Below are 13,166 nucleotides of genomic sequence, written 5' to 3'. Positions count from 1 at the left end.
TGTAGGCGAAGCGGAATAAAGATATTCCGGTTATTCTATTTCGGGATTATCCTTATAAGCGATATGTAGGTCACGTGATAGTAAGGCTATATACTTCGCCTTGAAGGTATTACGACATACCCCCCTAGACGCGCCTACGTCTATATATAGTTAATTCTCCTTATTTTCCTACCGCTTATATTACTAAATTCGTAACGAATTAGCTAAAATAGCTATTTCTAAATATAAATCTAATAAAAGAATTAATAAAAAAGATATAATTAAATATATTACGCGTTATATAAAGGAAAAATAGTTATCCTTTATATACTATCGCTATAGGTAATCGTAAGGCAAGCATGCTACCGAGGGGCATGCCTGCCTTCTATAGTTTAATAAGCATAGTTGCTTTCCTAAGGCGAATTATTATACTTAAGGGAAATTCTTCTACTACCTACTTACGAAATTTTCTCTTTCCTTAATAACTAACGTACATGATAAGCGAGTGAGACAGACAAGCGAGTGAGACAGTAAACCGCGACCGTCGCACCTTGACGCGACCGGCACCTTTTCCTCTACAATAAATCATGGAATCAGCTAGTATTGAAAGAAGGTTACAAATTGCCCTTCAAGCAATGAGAAATGACCCAAAACTTAGTGCTCGGGCCGCAGGTGCACTCTATACAGTCAGTCACGCAACATTAAGCCGGCGACTAAAGGGAATAGTCTCACGACGCGACAGCATGCCTAATTCACGGAATTTATCAGATTTAGAAGAGAAGACAATAGTTGAGTATATTCTCGACCTAGATGCGCGATCATTTCCTCCCCGGCTGAGTGGTGTGGAAGAAATGGCCAATCGACTTCTCGCAGAGCGCGACGCGCCTCCAGTTGGGAAGCGCTGGGCTTCTAATTTCGTCAAGCGACAACCACAGCTTAGGACGCGTTTCTTTCGCAAGTATGACTATAAGAGAGCTCAATGCGAAGATCCAGAGGTGATTCGTGGCTGGTTTTCGCTTGTGAAGAATACAATTGCGAAGTATGGTATTGCTGATGCTGATATCTACAACTTTGATGAGACCGGCTTTATGATGGGCGTTATTGCTTCTGGAATGGTTGTTACAAGTGCTGAAAGGCGTTCAAATACGAAGATGACACAGCCTGGCAATAGGGAATGGGTTACAGTTATCCAGGCTATTAATTCCCAAGGGGAGAGCATCCCGCCATACATCATCGTTGCAGGCCAGTATCACCTCTCAAGCTGGTATACAGAAACCTCTCTTCCGGGCGATTGGGCTATTGCAACGTCTGAAAATGGATGGACAACAAACGAGAGAGGTATTGACTGGATCAGACACTTCGACATTTATACAAAACCACGTACGTCTGGGAAATATCGCCTCCTCGTTGTTGATGGTCATGAAAGTCACCACTCCGCAGCCTTCGAGCTCTTTTGTCAAGAAAACAACATTATTACACTGTGCATGCCGGCTCACTCGTCTCATCTACTTCAACCCTTAGATGTTGGTTGTTTTCAGCCGTTAAAGAATGCCTACGGTCGGCAAATTGAGAATAAGATGCGGCGAGGCACAACCCATATCTCGAAGGAAGATTTCTTTGCAGCATTTCACGAAGCTTTTAAGCAGTCTTTTACGAGGAAAAATATCCAGGGAGGTTTCCGAGGAGCTGGACTTGTCCCTTTGAATGCAGAAAGTGTTCTCTCAAAGCTGGATGTAAAGTTCCGAACGCCAACGCCTGAGGAGGGGGTCCCTCAGACACCAGACCCTTGGATCTCTAGGACGCCGAGCAACCCAAGCGAAGCAAGATCACAGTCTACTTTTATTAAGAGTCGAATCTCACGCCACCGAAGCAGCTCTCCAGCATCAATTTATAGTGCTGTGAGTAAGCTAGCCAGAGGGACAGAAGGACTAGGGCATCGGGTAGCATTACTAGAGTCAGAGGTTCAAATCCTTCGAGAGGAGAATGCAATATTAAGTCGGCGTCGAAGGGCTAAGAAAACACGTCTACAGAAAGGAGGAAGTCTTACTATATCTACTGGAGAGGATATACAGTCGCAAAGAGAGGCAGACACGCAACTACAAGAGGAAACGCGACGGAGTAGTGGTCGCAAAGTGAGGTCTGAGACGACTCATCGTCGGTGTGGCGTATGCGGGAATACAGGCCACAACGCGAGAACATGTCAATTTATTGAGGAAACATCCGAAGAACAGGAATCCGAGTAGTATTAATCAATCTAAGATTTCTTGTTATAGATTTCGATATTATTGTCGCGAAGGTCTGGTTTACTGTCTCACTCGCTTGTCTGTCTCACTCGCTTATCATGTACGTTATAATAAATATATATATAAATCGCTAAAATCGCTTATTAACGCTATTTATACGACCGCGCGCGTAGTTAGCTACTTGTTTTCGATTGTTTACTAATCATATTAATAGAAACTAATTAATTATAATGCCTCCTAAGAAGACTAAGGCCGAGCGCGTAGCTATAACCGCCGCGGCTCGCGCCGCCGCTATAACAGCCTGCAAGGCTAAAAAGCGCAAGGCGTCGGAGGTCGAGGGCGAGGAGGGAGGGGAAGGCGATAGAGGATAAGATAACGTCCCTCCTTCAGGTCCTAAGCCTAAACCTAAGCCTAAGACTTGTAAGTTTTGCTTCCCTTATTATTTCGTAGGTAAAGGTATTAATAGTTTTAATTTAGTAGTTAAAAAGAAGAAGAAGAAGCCTACTAAAGCAGCTTTTTATATATCGATATTATTTACGCTATTTTCTATTCGATATTATATTTCTAACTTCGTTTTTATAACTAAGAAAGGAAAAAGTAAGGCTACCGAGGCTAAAGAGGAGGAGGAGGAGGAGGCAAAGCTATAGCTACTAAGAAAAAAGCCTTACGATCGGTATATTTATAATATACTAAACAAGGTCTTTCTCGGTAATTACTACGTTAGTAGTATAACTAAATATACTTATTATAAGAAGGGGAAGACCTTTTGCTATCTTCTTTCTTATATAGCGTTACTATTTGCTTATTAATTCCTTGCTTCTAAGGTAGTTAAAAATATATTTTAAAAAGTATATTTAGTATCTATTTCTTTTACCTTTCTATTTCTAATATAGTAGTCTTTTAAAACCTTGCTCGACTAAGCATAACCTTCCGATCCCTTTTAAGTAAAGAGGAGGAGGCTTAGAAGAGACTTAAGGTTAAGGGTAGTAGCAAGGTAGTAAGGGAATTAGTCTTTCCTATTAGTATAGTTCTTTTAGGTTTTAACTACAGGATAATCGTAAACCTACTTATCGTTAGTAATAGTATTAGTAAAGTAGTAAGTTCTTCTACTTTAGTAGTAAGGTTGTCTATTAGCTAGCGCCTTGCTATCGATAGTCTCGTTAGCATAATCGCTCTTAAGTGTTACGGCCAGCTATCTGACAGTAGGGTTCTGCTAACAGAAGGTGCAGTAAGAGACTAACACTGGTTCGTAGAGGTCGTTCTGGTAGATCGTAGGGTTAGGGTAAGGTGATCAGTCTTACACTATGGTAACGAGGTTCTTAGTATTCACAATACTGAGAGGTAAGCTGAAAGTCATTCGAGGATGAATCACAAGTTGATTGCTGAAGAACTATCTAGAGGGCTTGAGCAGGTACTCAAGTCCTGGTCTATATAGGAGTCTATCTACACGTATTGTCTGTAGTCGTTGGAGATCATATTGATCGAACATGATCCGTTGGCCCCCAACTCTTCTTGGATCATTCTGACCTAGAATGATTCATCACGTGACTTGTTCCGTTCTATAGTTCTTCCGTTCCGAGAGGTTACCTTTTGTTCCCGTGGCCCTGCATACAAAGTCCTGTCATAACCGCCCAACCGAGTGGGTCCTGTTAGGTGTATCTAACGGGTCGTAACATATAGTTAGGAGAAGACAAGCTACTTAATCTACTATTTTAAATATATACCTACGTTTAGCATTTTGCTTTACTATAGTTATAAGCCTAGCTTTAACTTAAGATAAACCCTGACTATTATATAAAGTAGAGGAAAAAACGAAACCGATTTCTAGCTTTACTAAGGAACGAACTATAACAACTAAGCATTCGTCGAAAGTATTTTTAAATACGACGGTTAAGCTTATAAGTAGATATAACTAGCTATAATAGTATAGTATGCTTTAGTATCTTGCCTAGGCGAAAGACGTTTAGAAATATATTAATCTAGACGAAGAAGGTTTAAATAAAATTCTAAAACCGGAGGAACTCCCTACGCTTAAAGTCTTTATTAAGAAGCAGAACTATTAACTATAAAAAGACTATAAGAAACGACTTAAAACCTAGACTATACGCTATAAAGCCCTTAAAACAAATACTTAGGACGATACTATCTCTTAAGTACCGTTAGGAGAATAGCTATCTCCTCTAGACTTAGTAACAAAGCAGACACTAGGGATTTTCGACGAGTATACTGCTTAGCTAAGATACTAAGCAGTATAATAAGGAAGCCTTACGAAATAAGAAAAAGTATATAAACTTATTAACTTTTAGGTCTTTACTATAGTTAACTAAGCGCTATTAGTACTAGCCTATATAGAACTTTTTAAGACGAACGAAATCAATCTTCGGAACTTAATTACTACTTTTAAACGTAAATACGCCTTAAACGAGATAAGTATATTAATAACTATACAAGAAGAATATAACGCTATACTATTAAAAGCAAATATAAGCATTTCTCTAGCTATATAGCTTATAAAATAGTATAAAGCCTACCTTCGTAAAGTAGAATACTAGATACCTAAAGTATAGGGAAGTCTAGTTATAAAGGCGTTTTTTAAAGCGGTAGGATAGAGATTTATACCGACTTAGGCGACTTCGGAGCTTACGTAGATTATTATATAAGAACGCTTTAGAAAGAAGATTTATAGCCTAGGTAAATATAGAGAAATTCTTATAAACCTGCTTTATAAAGACAACCTTTATAAGAAAAGTCGGAATAAAACTACTAGAATCTATATTATATTAAGGGGTTGCTTCGTAGAGGATATAATAAACGATAAATCGAATAAAGCTATACTAAATAAGTAGAAAGGAAATAAGTTATACCTTTATAACGAAACCTATAAGTAGCCTATAGCAAAATACGCGAAGGTAGAACTTATAGTAAAAAAGAGAATAATACTTAAATATATATCCCTCTTAGAAAAGGAAGTAACCTTAATAAGAGACCGACTCGATTCTAACCCTTAAAGCAACCTTTAGGCTATTCTTATAAGAAAGGGATAGCTCCGCGCAAATAGCTAATATACCTAAGGAAGGCTATAAGGCGAAAGTAGTAAGCAAAGCAACTAAGACTAGCCGAATTATCCCGGATTAATTAACGTAGTTAATATCGATCCCTTACTTCTTATAAAAACTATAAAGAGAGAAAACCTAACCCTTAGGATCTTCTTAACCCTATTCCTAGGTTTATACTTATTATTAAATAGTATAGTAATAGATAATTATAATATAACCTATCTCGTAAACAACCTCGACCTTTTAAAACTAGGTTTATATACGAAGGTCGTTTATAATAAAAGAATAAAGTCGGGAACGATATTATTTCTAATCCTAGGAAAGGGGAAAAGGGTATTTAAAAATATCCTAAATAGGCTGAAGGAACTAAATACTAAAGACCTTACTTTAGAAGAAGTCTATTACGTTGAAAATTTCTATATTAACGTCGTCTCTAAAGCAAGGCTATGTAAGATAGGTATATAGTACTCCGGATTAGACTATATACTTCGCTTCGGAACCTATAAGAAAAGCGCTATAGTTAAACAACTCCTCCGCAAGGCGAACCTAGTCTTCCTTAAATATAAACCTTATTCCTCATACTATAGCAAAATCCTTATAAGTAATGCTAGAATCCTAGCATTCGAGCATAAAGTATAAAGCCGTAAGAAGTAATTATACGAGATATATAGCGAAAGGATAGACAGAGCCGAACTATAATACCGCTGCTCCGGATACCTTGGTCTAGAAGTATTTAAGCGACTAGTTAAAGCCGCTCGGGGGGTAAGAATCAAGGCGCTAGAAAGGATTAAATACGAATACTACGTAACGACTTATACTAAAACGGTAGTTTCGAAATAAACTTTAAAGCAAAGAGTAATAAGACTATACTACCGTATCGCGTAGGATCTATTTAACTACCTATTAAGGTTTGATAATAGTAAATAAATACTAGTAATTAAAGACGAATACTCGGGATGCTACTTTGCATTTCCGCTCTTAGATAAGACCTTCCTATAAGTATTAAAGACTCTAACTCTATTTAAGAAATAAGTAAAAAGACAAAAAGGTCTCTTTATATATAAGATACGATAAGACATTAAGCGCGTAGTAATCGTAATTAATAGAGAAATAGCTTTCTAAACGTAAGTAGTATAAGAGGGGATCGAAATTAAGCTTCTACTACTATATATAAAAAAGCTAGTAGGTATAGGGGAACAAGCTAGTTAGGAAATTATTATAAAGTTAATTAAGATGCTTTCCGGAGCTAACCTACCGACCGACCTCTAAGTAGAAGTAGTAAAGGCCGCGGCTTACTTCTATAATATTAGCCTATGGAAAAAAAACAGCTAGAAATCCCCCTACTAGATAGAGGATAAGTAGTTTCGTTAATATTCTCGCTAGTAGATACCGGAGCTTATTCTAGACTATATATAAGACCTTTGTCTATACTAGGGGTAGATTTACGCTTACGGTTATAAGGCATACCTGCTTAAAAGCGACTGCGAAAGGGGAATCTATAAGCAAATATTTAAAGTAAAGCCTCGAAGGCATGTTAGATACCTAGTAGGATACGTATTAAACGCTTATAATCTATATAAGATCTAGGTACCTTCGCTTAGCTAAGTAATTATTATAAGAAACGTAATATTTAATAAGAATTATTTCTACTTACTAGACGACGTCGATACTAAACCTAAAACGTTAATAGCTACCTAAATAGTAGAAGAGATTTAGGAAATAAAGTCGTCTCTTAACCTAATCCTCGAAGTATTAGGAGTTATAGATTTAGTAAAGCAGACGTTAATCTAAGCTACTTAACTACTACTAGCCGTCTTAAAACCTAATTAAGAAGCGATACGAGACGTTATGCCGACGGAAGAGACAGGCTAGGAAAAGGACGAGGGGTAGTTGCTAACGCTAGACCCGACCCCGGAGCCGGAAAGCATACCCGACTTTAGAAGACCGACGTCTAAGACTAGGGATTTAAGTACTATACCGTTACTAAAACCTTCTACTAAGCGAGATACTGCTATAGCTATGTTAGACGTAGAAGACGTAATATACGTTAAGACCGAGGAGGATGAAAAAGCCTCTACGGATATATAATTAGGTAACGACTTATAACCTAGACTTATAAGGCTATATATAATAATCAAAGAGGCAAACGACTTAATAGAATCGAAGTAAATAAAACCCTACCGAGATTATAGCTAACTAGTATAATAAAGTCGAAAAGTATAAAACTTACTTTTAAAAAATAAAGATAAAGAAAGGTATGCTATACGAAGACGATATATATACGAATTCTATATAACTTTCATACCTAATTAGTAGAAAGCTAAAGAAGAAAAAGACTATAGATATAAGACTCTATATTATATCTTTTAAAGTTTTATTTACTATACAAAGCATACTTACTTAATAGTATTACTAAAGATAAGATACTATATAGACGACTTTATTATGCTACCGAAATTATAAAACGAGTTAAATCGTTTACTAAAACCGCTAAGAACTATGTTTTACGACGCTACCTACGTAGAGATATCTAAACTCGCGTAGAAAGGCACTTAGAAAGTAATCGATCGCTTAGAAACTTATATAAGACTATTACTTCTTAAGTAAGTATTTATATATAAATTTAATTAAGATAGCTACTTAGACCAATATAAGGCTAGAATCTATATAAAAAGTAACTTATAAAAGGTAAACCTTCTTAAATAAATATATATAGCGACTCTAGCTATACGAACGTTTTGAATAGCTATTACTATCGCTACTTAATTCGACTTCGAGATAAGATAACTCGACGTCGTTAACGCGTTCCTTAACGCTAAACATAACCTAGGGGATAACCTTGTTATATATAAACTTCTAGACGGCTTTAAATAACTAGGAAAGTATATAGAACTAACTCGCGCCTTATACGGCTTGCGAGACGCCTTTCTCCTCTAATATAAAGAGTTCTTAAAGACTTTATAACGTCTCGGAATAAGATCGTTAAGTAAAGACAAGTACTTATTTAGATCCGAAGATAGGAAGGTAATCTTATTCTTCTACGTTGACGATATACTCGTCTTATATTATAAATTAGACGAGACGGTAGGCGAAAACCTAATATCTAACCTTAAAGCGATATATAAGATAAAAGACGAGGGGAACGTAGAATAGTACCTCGGAATTAGAATCGTAAGAGACTGTACCGAAAAGAAAATCTACCTCGTTTATAATTAATATATCGAAAAGGTAGCGTTGCGATTTACGCTTATAAATCCCCTTACGCTAATGATACTATTACTAACGATCCTACTTAAACTAAACTTAGGGATTATTATAAAAGTAGAAGTAAAAGAGTTCTAAGAGAAAGTCGGTTTAGTATTATATATAGCGATTATAATACGACTAGATATAGCTTTTATAATCGTATAGCTATTACGTTACCTAATAAACCTATCTCTAAAGCATCTTGCTATAATAAACTAGACGATTCGATACCTATATAGAATAAGGTATTTAGTAATCTGCTTTAGAAGAACGGGGGGTAGATAAGTTCTTCTAATAGCAAGCAACGCTTTATTTATAAACGACGAGGAGACAAGGCGATCGTCTTAAAGATATATTATCTTCCTCTTCGGAAGGCTAATTTAGTAGAAAGTAGCTTAGCAAAACATTATTATAACGTTAACTACGGAAGTAAAGCTCCTAAGCCTTAAATATATAGCGAAAGAAACGATAGCGCTTAAAAAGCTATTTAAAGATATACTTCTTAACCTTAGAGACGTTTAGAAAATATATTACGATAATAAATAAACTATACGACTTATCGTAGACGAAGGGAAATATATCTTAACAAGACTATAGCATATCGATATCTAGAATATATAGCTAAAGTAAGAATATATAGCAGGATCGTTTAAAATAGTATATATGCTTATAAATAATATGCTAGCCGACAATCTTATAAAAAGTCTCTTATAAGCAAAGTTTAAGCATTTTAAGGTATTTTTAAACCTATAAGATATATAAGTAAGGGTTATTAATCTAAATTAGATATAAATATAGTTATAAGAAGTAGAAAAGTTATTACTAAGGGAGATAATAGCTTATAAGCCGGCTTAAAAAGTTAATTAAAGATAGCTTATAGCTAGGAAGTATAAAGTTGCTTTTATAAAAGCTTAAAAGTAAAGAAATTTTATATTAGGGGGATAAGCCTCTTATCTTAAAAGTAGAAGAGTAAACGTGTCAAAAAGGGTGGTAGGCCAGGGGCGCTGGAAGCGATGCACACGCAGAGCGCCTAGGATGCCAGGAAGGCGCTAGGAGGAATGTTTGGCCGAGGACCGCGCTAGGTGCGCTTAGTCACAGGGAACACGCCGGAAGAAGGCGCGTAAGGGATACGGACAGGTCTTAGGAAAAGAAGAAGCACAATACACATCACGATTGACCCCTGAATGTGCGCCTACGAATATTCGAACAATTAACAGTCTGATTACCTACCAATTGGCCTACCTACAGGCAAAACGAAGCTATTCGAAGATCCGATCAACTGCAAAACACACGAACACCCCGTTTACGTCCCTCAAAACCCACGCGATAAGCCCGAATCAATAACGACATAAGCAAAGATGGAATCCATTGTCCTCAACAACCCCAGTCAATGGCCAACCTGGTATAAGGTTTTCCAGGGTAAAGCCACCGACTTGGACGTCTGGGAGCAAGTGGATCCCGGCGCCGAAAACCCCGAGAAGCGGATGCCGAAGCCGGAGCCTCCGGCCTTCTCCGACTACAAGAAGAAAGGTATACCGCGACATACCCGCGGATCAATCATCGAGGTGTCACAGACACCAGATATCGAAGAAGTTCGATCGAACGAGACGGCTAGACGCCTCCAAGACCTTGTCAAGGAGGACCGTGAGGAGTATGTACAGCTCCGGAGCGACTACAACCATGATATCCGTATCTACGAGCGTGAAGCGGCTGCTCTACGAGAGCTCCGCAACTGGGTCCTATCGACAGCAGCCGAGAAGTACGTCAATGCGTGCTGTAAACCTACGGAGACCCTCCACGCCTGGATAGTCAAGCTGAAGGGCGTGGCCTCGATCTCGAACAATGAACAAAAGAGCGCCGCGCGTGAGGAGTACGAGAAGACCGTCAAGCAAGCGGCTACAAAGCGGATAACCACGAAGGCCGAGATCGAGAACTGGCTCGAGCAATGGGAGGCCGCAATGTTGAAGGGACAAGAGGTCAACCTTGCCCAGACAAGGGACTTCAGCGAGTGGAGCGAGGACTTCCTAAAGGTCATTGCGAAGACCGCTATTTCTGCGTTCCACGCCACGTTCGAGGCGAAGTTCCACGAGTCGGACAACCCCTCGATCAGCGAGATCTCTGCGGAAGTACGACGATATATACGAATCCACGCAGATACCCTATCGACAGGACCAAGAGCCTCAAGAGGTGCCTTTGCCACAACAAGAGAAGGACCCAAGGAGACCATGCCTCGGAGTACAACCAAGAAGCGACATAGGGCCGCCGATTCGCGGACCCAAAACGAGATGCCAACGTGTCACGGATGTGATCTGCCACGACACCTACTTGCCAACTGCTTCTACTGCTTCCCAGAGGAAGCGTATGAAGGATGGAGGCCCAGCAACGACATCATGAAGAAGGTCACCGAGCGTCTCAAGGCCGATGACGACCTCGCGGACCGCGTGAAGAAGATCCGTGAACAACGCGAGAAGGAAGCGAAGCAGACCTGACTGTATGGTCGGTGTATGGGGTCAGCCAACGCATCGTGGAGGAAGCAGTATACGAGTGACCGTTCTGCGTTCATGATCCGGACTGAGTACCCCTTACACAACTCTGCGATATACGACTCAGGATCATCGCTACACGTGTTCAACAACCGGGCTCGATTCTCAGGTTTCAGAGCAGCTGAACCAGGGGATTACCTATGGGCAGGAGCCTCACAAGTCCCAATCCTAGGGTATGGAAACGTGGATATAACGGCTGACGCTGAGCGGGGGAAGAAGGTAAGACTCCGCTTATACAACGTCGCTTACTGCGAAGAATTCGCAACGAATCTAGTCTCCTACCGCCTTCTACGGCAACGAGGGATGTGGTGGGATAACCGCCCAGGCCAGAATTGCGTACGAAGAGCGGATGGGACACTCGTCTGCTACCTTCACGATCTCCATGGACAACAGGTTATCGAGGACAATACCAAAGCAGGATTCGTCACGCAGGCGAAGCAGCGCCACACATCGTTTACACCGCGCAAAAGACTCGCAGGAAGACCGTTCAGATGGCACCAGAGACTGGGTCACCCGGGCGAGGGGGTGCTGGAGCACCTCGTCAACGCCTCTCGAGGCGTGAAGATCATGGGTGACCTACGCAACAAGCTGCCTGACTGCTCAGCGTGTGGAAAAGGGAAGACAAGACGAATTGTTCGACGTGCCCCACGCGAGTCTATAGCGTGGGCAAAACCAGGATCAAGAGTGGCGTTCGACTTTCACTCGATTAGCCCTCAAGGATACGGAGGCTATATGTCTACGGTAATACTCTCTGACCGACTAACAGGATACTCGTGGGACTACTACCTTAAGGACCGTACAACAGAGACGCTCCTCGAGGTATTCGATCTCTTCATGGCCATGATGAAGACGCAATATAATATACAGGTCAAAGTCTTCGAATGTGACCGCGAGGTTGCAACGATTCATCAGCAAGTCGCCACTCACCTTCAATCTCAAGGGGTGGTCCTCGAACCCTCTGCGCCCAATACGCAGGCCCAGAACGGAGGCGCCGAGCGAATCGCAGCAGTTATCAAGGAGAAGGCTAGGACCCTTCGCGAGGCAGGCAAGTTCCCTGAGATGCTGTGGCCCGAAATCGTTGCCGCCGCGACGTATTTATACAACAGGACGCCGTCAGCGGCGCGCGGCTGGAAAACGCCCTTCGAACGGTTCCATAATCAGTTTCGCGGCCCAGATCTCGGGAAGCCTCATCAAGCCCACCTTCGAGCGTACGGCTGCAAAGTGTATGCGCTCACAACAGACGCACAGCTGGGCAGGAATAAGTCGAGAAAGCTTCAACCGAGAGGATGGATAGGCTACCTCATTGGGTACAGTACTAGCAACTCCTACCGCGTGTGGAATCCGCTTACTGCCCGCGTTATCACAACGCGAGACGTTGTGTTCAGGGAAACCGAGTTCTTTAATGGAGATATCAACGAGCTGCGGGATGACCTCAAAGACCTCGACGTGAACGAGCTCAACGCTCTTCTCGCGCGACTAGAGGTCTCGCCCACAGGGATAACATCTCCAGAGTACGCACACACCGCAGACGAAGAAGTCGATGAAGTCCAGTACATTGAAGACGAAGAGGCACAAGAATACACCGCACCGCCGTCGCCTAAGTACGTGGAGTCACGATTCGAACTCAATACACCACCGCGGACGCCACCCACCTCGTTCTTCGCAGGCCTTGAGGAGGCACTCGGAGTGAAGGGGTGGAGGAAGAGACGTGCTTCGATCGCTCCTGAGGCGGTTCATGCACGCGAATCGATCCACGAAGAGTTTCCAATTACCACTCCGCGTACCTCCTGGCAAGCCGCTTTCCTCGGCGGCACCAGAACGGGTAGAAAACGAGTAAAGATGAAGCAAAAGGCGAAGAACGCCGATACCAGCCTGGAAGCGGTAGTATGTTAGAACAACAGACTCGAAGGTCTCACCGTAGCCGGACGTGGTAATGGTATGAACCCTGCCCCTGGGCCCAGGAGGAGTCTTAGAAACCCTGGGTGTGAGCGTGCCTTCGACCTCCGTCAGGGAAGAAACCACGTTGATTCGAGGGTAAAGGAAGACCTTCCCTCTGGGCTAAGCTCCCACAACGGTAGGCCCGTGTCAGGTGACGGGGG

General features: G+C 41.3%; 2 protein-coding genes across 2 annotated transcripts; both read left to right on the top strand.

Moving 5' to 3' along the window:
* Positions 1-566: 566 nt before the first annotated feature.
* CTRU02_210173 (transposase) lies at positions 567-2,222 on the top strand (the record flags this gene model as incomplete). The annotated part of the gene is made up of 1 exon (XM_070205405.1): positions 567-2,222. The coding sequence occupies one exon, from the start codon at positions 567-569 to the stop codon at positions 2,220-2,222; it is 1,656 nt and encodes a 551-aa protein (XP_070061053.1).
* Positions 2,223-9,882: 7,660 nt separating this feature from the next.
* CTRU02_210172 (gag protein) lies at positions 9,883-11,013 on the top strand (the record flags this gene model as incomplete). Its single annotated transcript, XM_036733834.1, has 1 exon — positions 9,883-11,013. The coding sequence occupies one exon, from the start codon at positions 9,883-9,885 to the stop codon at positions 11,011-11,013; it is 1,131 nt and encodes a 376-aa protein (XP_036574462.1).
* Positions 11,014-13,166: the final 2,153 nt, after the last annotated feature.

The sequence above is a fragment of the Colletotrichum truncatum genome (genome assembly GCF_014235925.2).
Source record: "Colletotrichum truncatum strain CMES1059 chromosome Unknown Contig_0006, whole genome shotgun sequence".
NCBI classification, from domain to species: Eukaryota; Fungi; Ascomycota; class Sordariomycetes; order Glomerellales; family Glomerellaceae; genus Colletotrichum; species Colletotrichum truncatum.
This window is presented reverse-complemented; position numbering and strand designations above follow the sequence as displayed.